At 42.0% G+C, this 19928-nt stretch overlaps 3 protein-coding genes across 4 annotated transcripts; 1 reads left to right on the top strand and 2 right to left on the bottom strand.

Annotated features, from left to right (window-relative positions):
• Positions 1-1441: 1441 nt before the first annotated feature.
• Positions 1442-9434, bottom strand: zgc:113223 (tetraspanin-33). Its single transcript, XM_004561525.4, has 9 exons — positions 9341-9434; positions 8207-8363; positions 6208-6265; positions 5055-5179; positions 4905-4979; positions 4735-4830; positions 4516-4644; positions 2706-2867; positions 1442-2620 (listed from the first exon to the last, which is right to left on the bottom strand). The coding sequence occupies exons 2-9, from the start codon at positions 8261-8263 to the stop codon at positions 2480-2482; spliced, it is 843 nt and encodes a 280-aa protein (XP_004561582.1). The 5' UTR covers positions 8264-8363; positions 9341-9434; the 3' UTR covers positions 1442-2479.
• Positions 9435-11315: 1881 nt separating this feature from the next.
• On the top strand, positions 11316-15823 carry plcxd1.2 (phospholipase C, X domain containing 1, tandem duplicate 2). 2 transcript variants are annotated; one of them, XM_014413725.3, is made up of 6 exons: positions 11316-11686; positions 12779-12915; positions 14136-14264; positions 14592-14747; positions 14836-15019; positions 15090-15823. In XM_014413725.3, exons 1-6 carry the CDS (start codon positions 11605-11607, stop codon positions 15353-15355), a joined length of 954 nt encoding a protein of 317 aa, XP_014269211.3. In that variant the 5' UTR covers positions 11316-11604; the 3' UTR covers positions 15356-15823. The 2 variants fall into 2 exon arrangements, with proteins under 2 accessions (XP_014269211.3, XP_014269212.3); XM_014413726.3 differs by lacking the exon at positions 14136-14264 and having other exon boundaries at positions 11319-11686.
• gtpbp6 (GTP binding protein 6 (putative)) lies at positions 14237-19883 on the bottom strand. The gene is made up of 10 exons (XM_004561523.3): positions 19484-19883; positions 19064-19201; positions 18916-18986; positions 18686-18816; positions 18513-18583; positions 17637-17795; positions 17314-17522; positions 16375-16523; positions 16074-16226; positions 14237-15999 (listed from the first exon to the last, which is right to left on the bottom strand). The coding sequence occupies exons 1-10, from the start codon at positions 19881-19883 to the stop codon at positions 15873-15875; spliced, it is 1608 nt and encodes a 535-aa protein (XP_004561580.3). The 3' UTR covers positions 14237-15872.
• Between the last annotated feature and the right edge of the window lie 45 nt (positions 19884-19928).

The raw sequence follows: 19928 nt of genomic DNA, 5'->3' as shown, positions 1-19928 counted from the left end.
ATTTTGCCACTTCTGACCCTCCATATACAACAAAGGTACAAATAATGACAGTTTTGCATGTAACCCTGTGAATAATGCACACATTTTATTTTTATTTACTTTTATTCTTATTGCTTGTACCAGTTAAAATCATTTTACATGTGGTAACTTTTTTAATGAAAGAAAATATAAAAATATTGAAAGTAGATAAATAATCAAAGTACGAGGCTCTGATGTGAGAATGTATTCACACCAGGTTTATTATGCTTATTCAGGATTTTAAAAATACACATTTTTCACTAAAAAAAAAAAAGAAGAAGAGGGGATAGTGTCCTGCTTTTTCACACAGCTTCCTTCTCTGTTTTCTTGTTTCACTGTTTTTGTCTTTGTTGCCATGACTACCTGTTTCCAGGAGTGTATTTTGTGTCCAATTCAGTTCACATCAGTTCAGCTTCATTTTATTCACAACAACAGTCACCTCGAGGTGCTTAATAATAATAATAATAATAATAATGGATTGGATTTATACAGCGCTTTTCAAGGCACCCAAAGCGCTTTACAATACCACTATTCATTCACTCTCACATTCACACACTGGTGGAGGCAGCTACAGTGCTTAATACTTAAAGGCAAGGATGCTTCAATCTTAGAGATAAACTGCAACAATCACACTCTCCCATCTGAGGGAAAAACGCAGAACCATCTGGAAACACCAATATACTGATACACAGCAGCGTTTGAGTACTAACCACAGCAGTATTGGAATTTCTACTCATAAATGTAATATATTGCACATAATTCATTCCGGTTTGGTAAAGTACTTCAGTAGCTTACTCTCTCTGCAACATGGCCTGATATGTATTGTTGTATAATTTCACAATATACACCTCTGGCCCTGCTGAGAGACCCAACCCTTATCCTAATGTAGACACAAACAAGAGCTCTCTGTTAATATTTAAGTTGAAACTCAAAGCAAACAGCAAAGTTCAGTTTACACTGTAAGTACTTTCCATCTAACCAATTAATAAACGACTTGCTTTACCTCCTGAGCTGCAGCCACCCCAATAGCATGTAAGCACGCCATCTCTGCAGGTATTTAGAAATAGTTGATGTCATTCAGCAGCAGCCTTTTCATACAATAATAATTTATGGTAATATGGTAAAACTTAGGTAAGGCAGTGGGATGGCAAGCTGCACAGGCCTGGTGTTTAAATCCAGTGGTTAGCTGGGGCCTTTCTGTTTGGAGTTTGTCTGCATGAGTTCCAGATACATGCATGGGGTTAGGTTAACTGGTTGTCCTAAACTGGCCATAGATGTGAATGTTTGTCTCTCTGGGTTAGTCCAGCAATAGATTGGCAACCTGACGGGAGAGGTTGGTCTGTTTGAACAGCTAATAGCAGACGTGCAGACAAACACAGCTTTTAGAGTTTTTGTTAATTTAGCTCTTTTTTTTTAAAATCTATTTCTATCACAATATGTATTTTATTTATCACATTATAGGATATAAAGGGTTCAGAACAGTTTCATAATAAAACAGTACAAACACAATCACAGACACATGCTCTGCAGTCTCTTTACACCAAAGCTTCCCCAGGCCGGATCTATTGGCAAATTAAACCAAATAAACACAGATCAAAATAAAGACTTTAGTTAGTTTTGTAAGCACATAATATTCTTTCAATGTTCATTCATTTCTTGTTTATAGATCCCAAACAGCCAACACATTCTTTTCCCATGTCAAATGCAGGTCATTCTCATTGCTGGGCTGTAGCATGATGAATATTTATTAAAGCAGCAGGTGTGCTTCAGTTATGCACAAGGTGTCCTTTGGCGTTTGTCATTCCTCAGTGTAAAGGGTCACATTGCATCCAGAGTCACAAGCCCAAAGCGAGTAGCTTTTAGTGCAGGCGGCTGAAAACAAAACAGCAAGTGGGATGAAAGGCTGCAGAAGGTCCCACAAACAGGACGCAAACTTCAGTCTCCTGGCTGATAAACATGCAACGCAGGCATCAGGAGGTCGGGGAGATTAGTCAGCCAGGAGAGTGGGGCTGAGCGACAAATGTACTTGGATAGCTTTAGAAATACATTAGGCTTTCACAGCATTAACTATGCTTACTTTAAGCTTTACAAGCCTTCACACTGGACAGAACGAGGCTGACTGACTTATTTCACTGACCAAAGAACAGCTTGCACATGATATGATAATGAAACATTTTCACATTATAAAAAACATATCTGTTCATGTCATGTTTTGACTAACTCAGATCTTTTTGGTGAATTATAAATTCTGTTTAGTAGAACGGCAGCAAGAGAAACACTGAGCGCTACATAAAAATGACAAAACTGAGTTTCAGGGCTTTACACGAGGTAGTATTTCAACTGCCTCCTGGAGCCCAGCATCGATGCGTTCACCCACTGTACAAACCTCAAATCCACAGCTCAAACCTATAAATTCACAGTGTAAACACAGCATCCCCCACTTTCTCAACAAAGGGTTTTATTAATCATCAAACTCTGCAAAAGGAGGAAACCAGAGGCTCTCCTTCCTCTGCGATTTGCTTTGAGCTGCTTTTCTTTCCTGTCGCTGTAGGACGTTTTTTATCCAGCAGATCTGAACAGCAGCCAAAGCTATCATGCAGACCTGCTCAAGGAAACACACCAAAGATCAGAAACTGCTGTCAGTGACTTCAGAGGGTTTTTTGCAGCCAAACGTTCACTAGTGTTACCTCGAGCAGCAGCAGGCCGGCGGTCAGACCAGCCACCAGAAGCAGATTGTGTTTGGCCCACCAGACAATTTTATCCAGGCAGCCGATGGTGAATATGTCTTGACGGGCCAGTTTCTCCTCCAGCTGCTGCATCCCATAACCACACATGGTGTTCAGTACAGTCTGCAAAAGAAAGAAGCTGCTTAAGGTAACACAAAAAGGGCTTTGATGCACTGAACACCAGCATGGACAAGAAGTTAATTTGTGCATGGATTCAACGTTCACCTGTATCAATAGTTTCAGCTCATCTTGTTTCATCCTGCCCATCAAACAGGGTGTGAGCTGAACTGGAAACAGCCATCGCTGCCTCCCAGTCTCCGAGTAGACACACCTACGGTATAATTTTACAATTTTGTCCTCGAGTAATCGTATTCACAAGATTTTCAGAAAACTTGACCTCTGACCGTCAAATTTTCTGAAAAGCTCATTTAAATTTGATACCATAGGTGTGTCTCCTGTGATCTTCTTTGACTTTTTTAAGAATGCCTCCAGTGCTAGCTCTCCACAAGGACGCTACCTAAAAGGTGTACCTTAAAGGATCTGCAGCTACTGAAAAGAGTAAGCATAAAGGGAGGAACGACTTTAGGTGGCAAATAATTTCAAATCCCACAAACACAGTGGCTGTCGTTCTCATGGCCAGTGTTGAGTCACGTCGAGTGTAGCAGAGATTCATTTGCATTTAAGCTGATGATGCTTAGATTAATTCACTGAATTCCACCGTTATACCAACTGTATATGATTTAGTGCAGCGGTCCCCAACCCCCGGGCCACGGACCGGGCCTGGGGGTCGAGGCTCGGGTGTGAAATTTATGGTTTTCAGGGTTTTTATCGTTAACTCGGTTTCCCTGGGTCTTTCTCGTGTTGCAGTTGTGTCTTATTTTGAAAGAAATATTTACGCGTTACCATAGCGACCAGAGTGCATTAAGGGGCAGAGAGGAGGATGTTACTCTCAGTGTTGTTGGTGCATTTCAGGAGGACGCTGCTAATAAAGTTACACAGTGAATTAATATTTATTCTTATATTTACAAAACACCACAGTTTGTCTCGGTCGCATCATTTTATTTTGTTGTATTTATCCGCGACACCTTAAAGGCCGGTCCGTGAAAATATTTTCTGACGTTAAACCGTTTACACTGATTTAGTGTAAAGACAAAATACAGCATACTGTTAGTGAAGGAAAGGGAAATCAGCTCATGAAACATCTGCTTACATCCTGTTAAATTCAATTATAAATCCACAAAGACCAGCAGGTCAGCTGATCACAGCCTGAACACAAAGAAAATCTGAGTTCACATTAGAAATGATTGTTAGCTGTGACTCTTTTCCCCACGTGGAGCCACTACAGCCGCTCCCAGCTGTTTAGATGAAGAGGAAAACTTACCATTTACAACGACGCCATTATTGAGGCAACTGAAGAAGTCACTCTTGTGTCCTACATAACCGAATTTAGATTTGAACATTTGTATTATCATGTATAATATTATTTTATTATTATTATTATATTAATACAGCGCAGGGTTCAGTTGCTTTTGCATAAACATCCATGCTAGAACTGTCCTTAGGAGCTACTTTTTACTTTCTTGCTTTGAGAACATTTCAGAGCTTTTTCACCTTTACTTGAGTAAAGAAGGAGATTCAGTACTTCAGCTTTTACTAGAGTGTTTTTTAAACACAAGTATCTGTATTTCTACTTAAGTAAAGAATGGAACAGCCTTGGTACACCTGAGGCATCCCAAACACATCCAGGACTGGCTCACTGACTGGTTCTGACCTGGTTCTGCAAGCGAATGCAGCAGGAGAAGGGAACTCCACAGGCCTCCAGACTCGGGTTGGTGTCCGAACACTCAAAGTAGGCGTTACGGGACCAGTTTTTATAGCTTTCAACTCCACAGCACTGGAACTGCAATCACAGTGAAGCAGAAGCACAGTCATCACAACAGTAAAAAAGAAAGAACAAAAAAGATTACTGACTCTTAAAACTCGTCTCCACCTTCTTCTGGATGAAGTCAATGGCGTTCTCCAGGTCTTGGTCCTCCCTGTATCGTTCAATTGCCTTCATCATCAGCCTCTCAGTTCTCTCCATCACCTGAAAAACAAGAGAACTGTCACGTTGGTTTGTTTACTGCTTCGGTTTAGTACGATTTCTCGACGTCTTGTTACCGTATCAGTGAAAAAGTATCCCACGAATGCAGCTGCGATCTGCAAGAGTAAAATGGCCACCAGGAGTCCCACAAACTGCAGGACAAATAGGAGCTGATTAGAACAGACGGCCAGAGTCAGAACAAGATAAAAACCAGCACACTGACATACCATCTTCAGCAAGCAGATGGTGTTACGCAGCGCCCCGAAACATCCGAGGAACGTGATGAGGAACATCACAGAGCCGACGACGATCAACAGTAGAGCGGGATCAACCGTCAGGGTGTCAACCACATCTATACACACACATACACACACACACACACAGTATATGTTTGCACTTCTATGTTTGTGGATATAATGGATTTCCAGGACCCTTATCCTGACTTAAAGATGATCATAACACGGACCCGAAACCCAAGTCCTTGAAAAATCTCTTTTAAGGTCTTTCCAAAAGTGAAGACATGGCTAAATGTCCTCGCTTACCTATTGTTAGCAGAACTTACCCCGACTTAAACCTGATTCCAAAATGGACCCTGGAACCCAAAAGGTCATTTTGGGAATCCTGGAAAAGTCCTTCACAAAGTCTGCCTCAGTGCTTTGACCGGGTCTAAATCCCAGTTGTTTTCCAGAGGTTCGTGAACGAGCCAACATTCACCTCAACATCAGTGATAACACAAGAGCGAGTAAACGTTGAAACATGTCTGAATAACTTTGTGGCTCATCCTCAGGAATGTGATCAACAAGCCTTGTTTTGATTACCCGACATACATACAGTCGTTATTCCAGGACCACCGACTTGGAGACTTTCACAATCCATAAAACAAATCTTTGCTTAATTAGTTTGAATCTTCACAAAGTGACTGTGTGGACAGATTTTATAACCCTGGCATCAGTAATTAATATTTTACATATCAAGAGACTGGTAGGGTCTGTACTCGTTACACTCTCACACTGTTTCCATGACAACTTGATCAACTTCCTCCCACAGTCCAAAACATGGAAGGTGATTCGAAATTGGCCACATGTATGAATCTGAGTGTGAATGGTTGTCAGACTCTGTGTTGTACCTGCAGTAGACTGGCAACCTGTCCAGGTCGTAGCCTGGTTCCACCCACCCTATGACTCATCTAGAGATAGCTACCAGATATCTATATGTGAGAATTAGACAAAACAAAGCTGAGACAAACCTTCATACAATCTTGACTGTGCACAATAAAGATAACATTCAGACAAAATGCAGAGAAATTAGGCTTAAATTCCTTTCATTTTTTAATAATGCCAGGAAAAAATCAATAATTCAAAGTGGACTAAACTAACCCACCTTTCTCTCTGGCGATCTTAGCATAGATCCCCACTGCTGTAAGTATGGCACTCACAACCTGCAAAGTGGCAGAGAAACGCAGATTTCATTAAAACAGAGGAACAGCTGTAACTAGCTCTACTGTCACTGGAATTAACATCATTTTCATTTCTGTGACTGTGGCTTAGCCTGGATGAGACGAAGCCCACTTGGACATGACGACATGAACACCTAGATTTGCATCCTGATTGGGTCTTATCAGTCCCACAGATTAGACCAGAGCAGTTCAACTGACATATTGTTTTCACATTGTTGTGGCTTCTGCTGGCGATGGATGTCACACTCGCAGTGCCTCCCGAGTATGCCACCATGTTTACTTTGAAACAGGCCCCAGTCCAAAGTTTCCCCTGCTTTACGTTCCATCTCACTATCGGTCCAAGAAGACACATTTCTGCTCTTACTTTCTGCTATTGTTCTTCCTCTGCAGTATTTTCTATTGCTTCCTGTTTACCAGCACATACATGCCGTTTTGTGTATGGTGAGAATGTAAGTATAAATGGAGATTATCTCTGAAACTGTTCTAAAAATACTTGACAGAACAGAGATGGTTTTATTGGAAAACATCGTCTTAAATATAAAGTGTATCAGTGTGGTTGTTATCCTGGCCCTTCACACAGCCCCTCACTTCATCCTCTCTGTGAAACAACCCGTTTTGGCCTCCTCTTTCTTTAAATGCCTCCCTAAGAGCCCACTTTCATTTTGATTGGCCAGCTTCTGGAAGCCTGCCCGGGAGCAAGCTACAGCTTCTAGGGCTGAAAAACGAAGCCATTGTGGAAGCATCAAAACCTGCAGTTCCTCTAAAGGCCACTTGGATAACTGTGAAAAAAAAAAAATTAATCTTATAATAAAGTTTGCACTGTTAAGATGTGGCTTCTTTAGCTGACAGCTAAATACTAACAGTGTTCAGTTGTGATAACAGACCAGGAAGTGTGTGCTCCGGTTTTGTTGAGTGAAGTTCTACTATTTGTATGTCATTTAGCACTGAGTAGCAGATATCTGCTAGCATGCTGGCAATGTCCATCTCTACGCCTGACATATGAAAAATAACTGGTTATTTTTACAGAGTACCTCCTTTGTTACTTTCTGTACACGCCATCTTTCTGGCCTTCATGGGAAAGAAGCCCTCCCCTGCTAGAGATTATTGATGATTGAAATCCGCATCATTTAAAGGCACAGCATAGATTTGTATTGCTATGCAGATGATACCCAGTTTCTATTCATGAAGCCAGATGACAAACACCAGCTAGTTAAACTACAGTAATTTCCCTGCTGGGTGAACCTCCAACTCTGAGGTCATGGTCCTCACCCAGAAAAGGGTGAAGAAATCACGGATACAAGCAGCGGAAATGAGCGTCCTCTAAAGGGTGGCTGGCCTTTCCATTACAGGAAGGATGAGGAGCTTAGCCATCTGGGAGCTGCCACTCTGGCCCTAAAACTCTTAGAATCCAGATACTTACTTTAGGTGGCATTGATTTGGCTTCCAGTAATGTTGGATTTGTTAAATATTTGCACATTAAACAGTGTAGGACTGCTTTCTTGCATTTGCAAAATATCTTTAAAGATGGAAACATCCTGTCTCAGAGTGGCGCTGAAAAAGTAGCTGATGGATTTATTACTTCTAGGTTGGACAATTGTTGTAGTTTATTATTATCAAGCTGCCCTAAAAACTCGCTGATCCAAACTGCTGCAGTAAGGGTACTAACAGAGAGAGAGAGCATGTTTCTCTGATACTGGCTTTTCTTCACTGTTAAATCCAACATATCTAAATAAAATCAGAAGGATAAATGAGTTAATATTAAATATTAAAATGCTGTTTGTAGCTCATCTTCTTCCTCTGTTATGGTGCAACTGAGGCATTTAGTCACTATTATGCAACAGGCTTGTTACTATCACGCACTAATGAAAGTATGATGCTACATTTTTTTTAAACAATAAATTGCTTAAAATGGGAGAGACTCACCCAAAAGAAGTAGCAGAAGATGAATAAGGTGTACTTAACGCCTCGGTATCCTCTCATGTCCTCTCAGCAGTGCTGTTGTTCTGTCAGACTGTCGGAGGCTTGTTATCCACTGAGACTAAAGCAGGACATGTGTCGGCCTGCTGAGGCATTCCTGCTGCTGAGGGAGGAGACATCTGTCACTTTCTAATCTCATCCACTGTGTCTCACCTTTTTGGAGACAGCCCCTTCTGTTTATGATTTGATGTCTCCAAATAATCTTTAACTTTTGTGAATTCAGTGAACTTCTAGAATCACAGCTTTGCGATTTCAAAGAAAGAAACATAGCAGGAGAGTTAGCTCATATCATCCGTCTGTGTCACGCTGGTTTCCCTGTGGAAACAAATTAGTTAAAATAACTTTTCTCCACTCACTTCATTCATTGTGTGTTCTGTTACAACTGGCTCATGAGATGCAAAATAAAATCAAGAGTTCACGTTTTTTATTTTATTTTGTGTTTTGGAAACATGGGGTTTATTTGTTCACGGTTTTTATGGGCAGCTGAGGGTATGAGCAGGATGCTGACTCAAAGTAGAGCTGGGACTAATCCATATCAAAAGAAGCAGCTAGAAGGCCCCCTGCACGCCTGCTAGGTGAGGTGTTTTGGGCACACAGCTGCAGACTCAGGACACAGGCTGAAGAGATTATGTAATAGTAAATGGACTTTTTCTGTGCTTTTTTGGGGGGGTTAGGATACTTTGACCAGAGCAGCCAGGGTTTGAACCACCTACCTTCCAATTACACCTCCCTGCTCTACAGTCATGGATTAAAAAAAAAAAATACAGGCTCATCAAAGTTCAAATGAACAGGTATTGTGCATATATGGATGCTGGCAAGAACATCTGGACACTTAGCAGTTAAACCCATGCATCACCCAAAGCCACAGTATTGCTAGTAAGGGTTCATAAAATTATGATTACTCATAAAGCTCATTGTGAGCTTTGCAAACAAAACTGTGTGCAGAACAACAGGGCTCCCAGATTTCATTTAAAATATATTTGTCCAGATTTGTGTTTTTAATCATGTATTTCTCTGTCTTTTTTTTAAGAACTCCCACAGCAACACGCCTGTAAGGAAGAGAAAGTTCCCACTTCTCACCTGTATGACCCGAAAGGAACTCCAGTCTGGAACAGGAGGTCCCAGAGAGTCCACACAAACAGGAAGCCATAGTTCTGCAATTTTTTTGAGAAAGAAATTTGGTGAAAGCAATAAACTAACATGCTGCATGAAAATCCACAAAGATCTCATCAGATGTTCACGCAAAACATCAGAAAAGATTCTGCTGTAACTCTGAACTACAAGCCGAGATGAGAACCCACATCAGTGAGAAGGCCACGGGACACATGTGGGAAAAGATTTACCCTCAGTAGTAACTTGTCCTCATGATAACTCCCACATACAGTCATATTGAATTCAATTCAATTTTATTTATATAGCGCCAAATCACAACAATATTGCAGACACATATGTAAGAAAACATTATCTGAAGTTAATTTTAAAAAGATGTATTAATACATTTTACAAGATCTGGGTCTCATCTGTGTCACACTACACATGCGTGTCATGTGTGTCACAAATGATCATTCTTAGGAATACCATGGATTTTTATTTTAAAAGGTACCTATTGTAAATTAATGTATTTAAAATAGTTTCAAACCAAATTCACTAAAGCGATGAACAAATTTCAAACAAATCACTGCTACAGTTTCATGTTCAAAACATGAAGTTGTGGGGCTGAAATGCGCTTTGTGTAATGCCCGTTTAGACCACAAGGTGGTGCAGTGACTCAGTAACCTTGAACCAGGCAAGTCAACAAAACAAACACTTAAATGAGACCTTTTATGTTGCTATTACCTGGCATCATAAAAGGCACAGACCGCTTAGGAAAACCATGTGCTGAGGTGTGAGTGCTCTAATATTTAACATTTATGGTTCAGTACCCGCTGAGAGGTTTGTGCCATTTTTCTTGTTTGAGTTATTAATAGAATTTGATTTTTACTACAGTTATGCAGCAGCTGGAACCTGGCAGGGCCTGGTGACTGCAATAAAATAAAAACGGCACAGAAAAAACTACTTTGTGAACGCGCTGTTTCCTACAAACACCGGGGTGAACGGTGCCGTCAAGCTGTGGCCCAATAATGCAAATTTCGTGCTGTACGCGGGTTTTAATGCAAATTTGGTGGATCCTGTGAAGCCTGTTAGCGCCATTATTGATTTATTTATTCATTCATTTAATAATTATTATTTATTTCCCGGTCTCGAGTACAGTTTTGGTATTTGGGACGTCACAGCCTTCGAAAGAAACAAAATACAACATTTTCCCGTTTCACAGTAAAGTCTTTATAGAGATGTCCAGCAATGAATCTACTGAAGTCTTTCCAAAATGTTCCAGTGTATGAACAGATCCAGAGGTGCTGCACAGTCTCAGGATGGCTTCCACAAAATCCACAGCTCACATTTATGTCCCTTTTGAACTTTGTCATGTAATGATTAGCAGGATAAAATTTATGCAGTATTTTAAATGAGACTTCCTTCACTTTATTCGTTACCAGATACTTGTTAGGAATTGACCATACTCTTTTCCAGTTAATGTCACTGACAAAGGAATTCCAATAAGAGACCACATGTGGGATAGTTAGAGATTCTGTCTGGAACAAAGCACGGATATTCTTATTACTTTTACTGTGGTTTGTTAGACAGATTCTTCCTATGTGTGAATCTAAAGGGTTGGGGAGAGAAACAGATGATATGCAAGGCTGAACACTCCAATGGACCAATCAGCATGCATTAGAAGAAGATTGACGTTTTAATGGCCCAAATCTGCTTCCGTGTAGGAAAACTAAAGAATACGAGTCTTGTGTTATTTACCTTTTCGTCGACTACTGTTATTGTATGTGTGTAAGGTGTCTTAAAGCAAGAAAACAATTATAATTTTCGCTGTTTAGCGCCATTGAGTTTACCTCCCGAGCGCCCTCTGCTGTGCCAACGGCTGAACTGCCGTAAGTAATAGCGGGGCGGCTCTTGGTCCACCATTAAAAAAAACTACAGTGATTTAGAAACAGTGACCGACAAATATAAAAATGACGTGTCGCTCAAAACTTCCTGTTTGGGGAAGTCGTGGTGACTTCAAAGAAACCCGCTGCTACGAAAGTTTTCGGAGACTTTTCCAAATGTCCCTAAATGATCCACATATGACTGAGCTGTCAGTGGAAACCAGGAAATTAAAGCTTTTCCTGAGTCCCTCCTCCTCTGTCTCATGTAGTAGCTTGTTTGCTTAAAGATCAGCGCACAGGGGATTAAAACCGCATCGATCACTCGAAACAGATCTACCGGATCAATAACTCGGTGAGTGACTGAGCGACATGGATGCGAGCTGCCGGGACTGGATGTCAGCCTTACCTGAAGAGCTGTGGGACGTTCCTCTCACACACCTGGCCATTCCAGGTACATTCGCACATTTAGGATTCCTCGTGAATTTATAGACGCACAGTTTAAATATGTTGACAGTCACCTGAAGTTTTAAGGCGCTTTAAACACAAAAATATCAAAAGCATCAGTGTTACAATTATCTACCAATGGAAAATCACTAAATACGTTTACTTAATATTGAAGTAATACCTGGTAATACTTTATGTCAGTACTATTTATTCTACTTTACATGTGTACTTCAACACTAGACTTTTCCTTCCACTAACGTATTTCACAACTACTTTATATTTTTATTATTTATATGCAGTGTAAGAAATGTGTTATCTCTGTGGTTTAAAACTCTGCATATTCACAGACAGATTTGTTTTTGGCTGTGTGCAAACCAGACCACATTTCCCCTGTTTTGGCTACTTCACACTGGCTGCAGCGCGTCATAGGTTTCATTGTTTGTTTTTAAGTCACTGGATGGGTTAGCCCTGCCTCACCTTTCTGGTTTTTAAACTATGCACACTCCCAAAAGATCATTGCTGTCAGCTGGCTGGATGCTTCTGGCCTTTACTGAGAAACAGATTAAGGTGTAGAGGACATCGGGCCTTTGTTGTAGCGACACTGAACAGTTGACCTCACCAACCACCACCACCGACATCTTCAAACCCTGTTTGAAAAATCATTTTCATGTGAAGCTGAGCCGTTTTGCTTGTGTTGTTTGTTATTCTTTTAGTTTTACAAAACTGAAAGAATGGACTCGATGTGTGAAGTTAGACCTGGTCACCCTGACCTTTGGGGCTCCCCTCTCACTGGGAACATTGTTTTTTGTTTTAATTTAATTACATTTCTCTGATATTATTTTGATATTTTCACTCACAAATACAACATTTACATACATATTTTACACTCTGGTATTGTTACTTTCACTGAAGTAAATGATCTTCTTTTACCACTGGACAACAATTCAGACTGGGATTGTTACAGTTACACAAAACAGTCATGATCACACACAGTAAACAACAAAGTCAACATTTATCAGATAAACAAGCAAGTAAGAATTTTTTTGAAGCAACTTGCGCCACAAACCAGTTTCTTTACTTTTAAAATGTGTTCCTGTAGGAAGCCACGATGCCATGAGTTACTGCCTGGACATAAACTCCCCGTTGGTCAGGGCTGAGTCGGACTTTTTCCGGCTCCTGGATGGAGTTTTTAGCTGCTTCACAAGGCCGGCCATTTTTAGATGGGCCACCACACAGGTAGGCACTGAAAATACAACCACTGCGCTGTCACTATGTCGGCAAAGGTGTGAGGACAACTGAGAAGTCAGTGCCATGGGTGCTGAGACGAGACGGTCCCAAGTTTAAACAGGTTGTTTGGTCTTCTTAATATACTTATTTAAAAAAGTTGTTGGCTGCAGACAGAAAGACTGTAAGTTGATGATAGAAAGCAAAAATGAGAAGAAATACATTTAAACACTCCACATGTGAGTAGTCATGTGATCCAGTGTTGCTGTACAAATATTGATTGTAGTACAAAATGCTGTTTATATGCCAAAAAAGTTCTTAACTAGTCAGTGTGCTTTGCAAATGTATTTACAGACCAGGGCTCAGGAGCCAAGGTCTAAAAAAACTAATCAAGAAAACAGAAAAAGTGCAGCGATACTGTTTTTCACAGTTACTGCTGCTGTAGGAAATAAAAGGCCACGTGCCTGCCAGGTGCGAGCTAATCAAATGAACTTTATCAACTGAGCATCAGCATGCGTGAGTATCTCTGTAAAAGCAGAAGTTGTGACAGTTTCCTGGCCTGGAACATGCAGGTGTGTGTTGACAAGTGTTGACAGATTATTCCCACGTTAAAAACATGCAAAACAGCTGCCAACAGCTGGACATCCCTTCAAATTTCCGTCAGTGTCAAACCCTGCAATGTTCAGAGAAACGACAGAAAGCCCAAGAGCTGCATCTCACACTCAACAGGCCTCAGTTAGCATGTTAATCGTTAAAGTTCAGGATAACAAATTAGAAAAAGGCTGAAGGCTGTTTGGGAGGAGAAACCTTCTCTCTTATAAGAACATGGCAAAGCTGCATCTGAACAATCCACAAGATTTCTGGATCAGCGTCCTTAGGAGACCAAAGCGGAGATATTTGGTCATCATGCCAACTGTCAGGCACGGTGCTGGACATCTAGAGAAAAAGAACTATTGATTAAAAATATATCATTTGTATCTAAACGCAAATGATAAATCGTTTAAACTGGTTATGATGTAGAAAATGAGTGTTAAATAAAGTACTTTGCATGTGGTTGAAACAGGTAAGCTGGATGGAACCATGTAGAGTAAACCGAAATTAGTCAGTCGAAAAAATGTTTGAAATGAATGCACGCAAAAATGGGAGGTGGTGTTGATGACGAGGTCATTGAATCCAGGACTGGTTTCAGTGACGCCTCCATCAGGAAATCATGTTGACCTCTTTCCTGTCAGGATAAAACCATTGAAGAACAGCTTTCAATGGGGATTCGGTACTTTGACCTTCGTGTTGCACACAAACCAAACGACTCGTCCAGCGACTTGTACTTCACACACGTCATATACACTCATGTGACCGTACTGGTGAGTTTAGCACTTTCACCTGACAGTTAGTGTTATTAGAAAAAACAAATCACTACTGCACAATTTTTTTCAAAGTTCAAGGTTCTGCTGCACCTGAATAGATCTCATTTCTATTGGATTGTATTATTTTGAGATGCAACAGAAAGTCTTTTAAACAATATTAGCATTTACCAGCTGGTACAGATTTTATCAGTTTTTGCTGGAGTTCTTTGTATGTCAGTTTATTTAGAGGTGGAGATTTCTACAAAGAGCTTAAAGGGTTCGGTTTATTTTTAAAAGCGTAAGTCTGGCTCCTCTGGTAGTTACAGTGAGTATCCTATTTAACAGGAAACACTTGAGTCTGTTGCTGCTTGGCTCGAGGCTCACCCGAAGGAGATCGTTATCCTCGCTTGCAGCCATTTTGAAGGAATGGATGACAAATGCCACGAATCGTTCATTTGGTCCCTGAAGAAACTGTTTGGCTCTAAGCTGTGTCCCCAGAAGGTGAGCTTGTCTCTCTGCACAGGTGATTTATGGTACAAAAAATGTCTGGTGCACCGGGACTTAAGAGTGGCCCGCTGGTCCTCCACAGGAATCGGCGCTGACCTTGCGGAGTCTGTGGGCGTCGGGTTACCAGGTCATCCTCTCCTATGAATGCCAGCTTGCAGTGAGACATCAGGAGCTGTGGCCTCCAGTCCCTTACTGGTGGGCCAACCAGCGCAGAGCACATGGAGTCATGACTTACTTGGACTGGCACAAAGACCTGGGACGTCCAGGTGAGTTTGGACTGTAGAGATTAGATATGTATGCGCGTCAGTGGCTAAAAACTCCGTTTTCTCTCCTCAGAGGGCTTCTTTGTGTCCGGCCTGAACCTGACAGCTGACAGATATTACATCACCAAGAACCAGAAGGAATCCCTGCGGACGCTCACCTACAGCAACTGGGAGTATTTGAGGACATGGCTTGAGGAACAGAGTCCCGGATCAGACGCCGGGAGCCTCAACATCATCGCGGGAGACTTTGTGGGTTCACTGCCGCTCTGCTCTGCCGTGATTGCACTGAACCAAAAACTTTGCCGGAAGAACTCCAGACAGATGAAAAAGCATTATTAGCCACACCAAACCTCATTTCCTGTGTTCCTCGGTGTCTCACAGTTTACGTGAATTTTTGTCTCCACTAAGACTTGAAAGAACTGTAACTTCTGTCTGCCTCAACATCAACTCATGAGGGCATTTTATGCTTAGTACAACCTTTTTATTCCTATACTCGACTAGAGTGGCTTCGTGAAACCCTCAGTTTACCATAAAAACAAGCTGTTTTAGCCCCTCCCCCTTTAGCCAACTTTCTTCGGACTTGCTGCCAGTCGCAAGCAGAAGGTTTTCACAGCAGGTGTGTGTAGAAAGAGATGAAACTCTGAAACTGAGCATTTAGAGCCATCTGAAGTTTGCCTTTTATCTCTCGTGGGTCATTTGTGCATCTGAATCTTTGTGCAATCTGAGTTTTTACAAGAAAACATTGTAACAGATTTGTATCATTATATATTTTAACATACTGTACAGTAAAAGCAGTCTTTTCTTTAACTGAGGTACAGTCCATTTTTACTTCTGCTATCTCGCCCTTCCTCCCCTCTCATCTGCTTCCAAACAGCTTCTTGTAGCGCCCATGAGCAGCGGTGCTGATGATGACCTTGACAACGGCCGAACCTTCGTCTGCATCCACCTGCACGTCCTGAACGGTGGCCTCTTTGTACAGCCAGCTGTGGAAAAGCATACACATGTTACCACACGTGCTCCATTGATCCAAATGATACGCTGTAACAGACAATCCCACCTTAGCTGAGGAGAGCTCAGGTTAACTTTGAGATCTAAAATTTGTTTCCCCGTAGCCTTTAAGATCTCCTCCTCCACTGCTTCCTTCAGCTGTTCCAAGCCCCTCCCCTCCAGGGCTGATATAGGCAGAGCAGCGAGCTCTGCAGACTCGTAACTGAGAGACAACCATAACAAAACAGGTCAGAAATATGATGTCAGCCATAATACCAATAATAACGTAGTACATTATAAGCAGGTCCTGATGGAAGTTACTGTATATATGTGCTGATGACAGTGGTAGGTGAGCTGGTTTTTGCCCTTACTTGGTGAGGAGATCAGTTTTATTGTGGACCTCTATCATGGAGTTCATCAGCCTGTCGGGCATTTGCAGGTTCTTCAGGACATTCAGCACGTTCACCTTCTGACTCGCTGTCTCTGGATGGCTGATGTCTCTAACATGAATCAGAAGATCCTGAAATGATGAGAAACACAACCACAGTCTCCCGTTTTAAAATGTGCAACTTTACAGCAGTTAGAAGACTGTCAGGAGTTTTCCTGTAATGCAACTCAGGTCAGAATAAATGACACTCAGACAGGTTTGCAGGTTTAACGTGCACACGGGTGAGAGCTCAAACGGAGACTCACACTCCGCAGCAGTTGCCACCCTTTATTTATACTCAAGCATGTTTGCGTCACAGTCACATGCAAGAAGAGATAACATATAACGATCACAGACCCATGAGTGGAAGAGATAACATACAAAGGTAGAGAGCTTTGCTTTGCACAGTGTAACTTCTCTAGTACAAAGAGCAAACACATCTAGAGAACCTCAAATGAAATGTACTTCTATACATAAACATAATAAAATCTTTCAACAAAGACGTTAAAAGTCGGCTTGGCCCCTACAGTTTTTATTCAGGGGTGAATTTAAATTTAATTAAAGCTTACGATGGTGTGGCTGCTTCGACTGCCACGAACAGTTAACCAAAGTCACACAAGGGCACCAAACCTGGACAACAGACAAGTGGAAACACATGGCTTGATGTCGGCCGCGACATTCAGAGGTTAGGGACAGAATTTGGTACGAACAAAATGAAAGCAGCATCCTTTCCTGTATCAACAGCCTGAACTGTTTCATTTTTTATTGTTTACGCCAAGTTTAGATTTTTATGTTGGATCGCTAAAATGTTTTTCACACCTCGTTTTAGTTCTTAGTTTTACTCCTGCAGCGAGTGTGTGATAAACCTCGGTTTGCTACGTACCGAATGCTTAATATCTTCCAGGGTGGCAGCGAATGAATCGATGAGCTGGTGGGGCAGCTGGGACAGGAAGCCGATGGTGTCCACATACAGAACGGTCATGTGACTCGGCAGCTGGCCAGCATGGACGGTAACGTCCAGTGTGGCAAAAAGCTGGTTTCTGGGCTGGAGGCCGGTGTCCCCCGTCAGAGCTTTGATCAAAGTCGTTTTTCCTGGACAGATGAAATCAGAAGAAACGTGTCACTGTTGTGGATGCTGTAACATTTAACACTTTATATGAAAACAATCTGCTTTTTTACTGGTCTTCTACGTTTCCAGCCTCTCACCACAGTTGGTATATCCCAACACTGAGACGACGGGGAACTCCCTGTGTCTGCGCTGAGATCGCAGGAGGTGCCTCTTTTTCCGAAGTCTTTCCAGCGCCAAGCGGATCTTTATCTCCCGCTCTTTCAACAGCCTCTGCTGGATCTCGTACAGCGTCTCTCCTGAAAGGACCAGAGACTTTATATCATCATTTCCCAGCAGTACGGCTTTCTGCTCATCACTGATACAAATATCTGGCCGGGAAACACAGCCACCGTAGGAGCGCCTAATGCTCACTTCCTATTTTGCAAATAGACTGTATATAAAAGATGGACTTAGCCACCATGATGTTACAAAGTGGTCGATAAGATTGATTGTAAAGCCAATTGTGTTTGAAGCTGAAGCTCAAACCAGACCTGACGCCCCCTGCTGGCTGTTAGAAAGACTGCAAAATATGGGAATAAGATGCATGCCTCAATAATGGCACGAACATATAACTGTATCAGATCCAAATTGAAGAAAACTGATCATATATTATTAAAATTGTCCTGGCATGGTTTGTGAAGCAGAAGGTAGCTCCATGGTGTAGTGGTTACCACCTTACATGTGACAGCTCCTCGGTCTGGGAGCAGATGCACAGCCAGCCTCAGGGGTATAAAATTTAGATTTAGATTAAAAAGCTATTAGAGTTTATTATACTATTAGAGATTAGAGTTATTTTAATTAACTGGAAACAATATAAAATAAGTTATTTCAATGTGGGTAATTGGTGTAAGGGCTTTATGGATTCAGAACCAGATATTATGTCCATGATTTATATACAGTATTGGTAACAACCAATCAAAAAGAGACATCTATACACACAGGTAGACTCGTTTCCACTGTGGATGCTGCATCACCTGATCCGCCAATGTATCTCGATCCTCCGCCCTGTTGATCCAAGTTTGCCATTTCATTTTTCAGCCGTGATCTGCCATTAACGTACCAAATGTGACTTAACACTGATAGGAAGGCATCATCATAACAGACTGAAACATTTTACAAGCCACCCACAGGTAGCAGTGTAAGGTACCTTAACAGAGGGATCTCTGCCAGTGAGATCTGAAGCTTGGCTTCTTTGGTTCTGGCGTTGCAGCGGAAAATGTGGAGGACTACTGAGTATCTGTCAAACACTTTGACCCCCCAGACTTCCTCAAAGTCCCTCTAAACAGAAATGAGTAAGAAAAATAAAGAAGAAGAAAAAGAATCATCAACAAAAGAAACCTTTCATTCAACACAGCCAGAGTTTTCAGACATGCTCACCTCAGACAAAGGAGTCAGACGCTCAACATTGACGAACACAGCAGTGATTCCTGCTGTTTGCCTGATCCTCTCTGCAGGGAAACAGCAGGTAATTCACATGTAAGCAGCACTTGGTCTAGACCTTCTGATTCACCGGAGTGGATCATACCTGTGAGAGTCTGGAAGTTCCCTTTCCCAAATATCCTCTTCTTCTCTGGAGTCTTGGTGGAGAGGATCATCTTGTCCACCACAGTCCAGTTCTCCAAGGTGTTCACAAGCCCCTCAGCCTCGGCCATCATCAGCTCAGCTGCAAATGTAACGGTGCAAACTTGTGATAATCTCCACTGGTGTATCTTTGTTCTTGGAGAGCAATCATAGCTCAGGATAATTGCCTTAAAAATGCTCTCACTGCAGCCTGCCAGACTTTCTTCTTCTTGGCTGCCTCTCACAAACAGAAGCTTTAAACAGCACATGGGTGGAGCTCTAGCAGTGTTTAATATGACACCTACATTAGTCAGAAAATAAGGAAAAACATACATTTAAATCTACTTTTTCCATCTGGCTCATCTGAGCATGTGTGTGCTGTTACCTGTAGTCAGATGCTGTTTCCTGCTTCCCCACTTCACATCTGGGTGGACGATGAACACCCTGTGCTGTTCCTCTCCGATGCCTGCAGGAATCTGCTGCTGGAACAGCTCCTCCACCTCGCTGTCCTCCAAGAAATCTTCATCCTCGCCCTCCTCATGAAACCCGTTGCTGCTGCCGAGGTCATCTGTGCTCTTCGGCCTGAACGCGGAGAGCTCAAATGCCCTGGTCTGCAGGCTAGTTGCCCCTCTCTGCCGCTGACAGGTGTTGACTGCATGTGCGTGATCAGGTGTATGCAGCAGTCTGCAGGTGGCTCGTGCCCCTACCTGACAGCTCCTCGTGCAGGATCGCTGCAGGACGGGCATCCACGAGCTAATCCTCCTCAGGGCTGTCAGGAAGCTCATCAAACCCTGAAGTTCACACAACGTGGATCACCGCAGGTCACACAC

The sequence above is a fragment of the Maylandia zebra genome, linkage group LG15 (genome assembly GCF_041146795.1).
Source record: "Maylandia zebra isolate NMK-2024a linkage group LG15, Mzebra_GT3a, whole genome shotgun sequence".
Lineage (NCBI taxonomy): Eukaryota > Metazoa > Chordata > Actinopteri > Cichliformes > Cichlidae > Maylandia > Maylandia zebra.
This window is presented reverse-complemented; position numbering and strand designations above follow the sequence as displayed.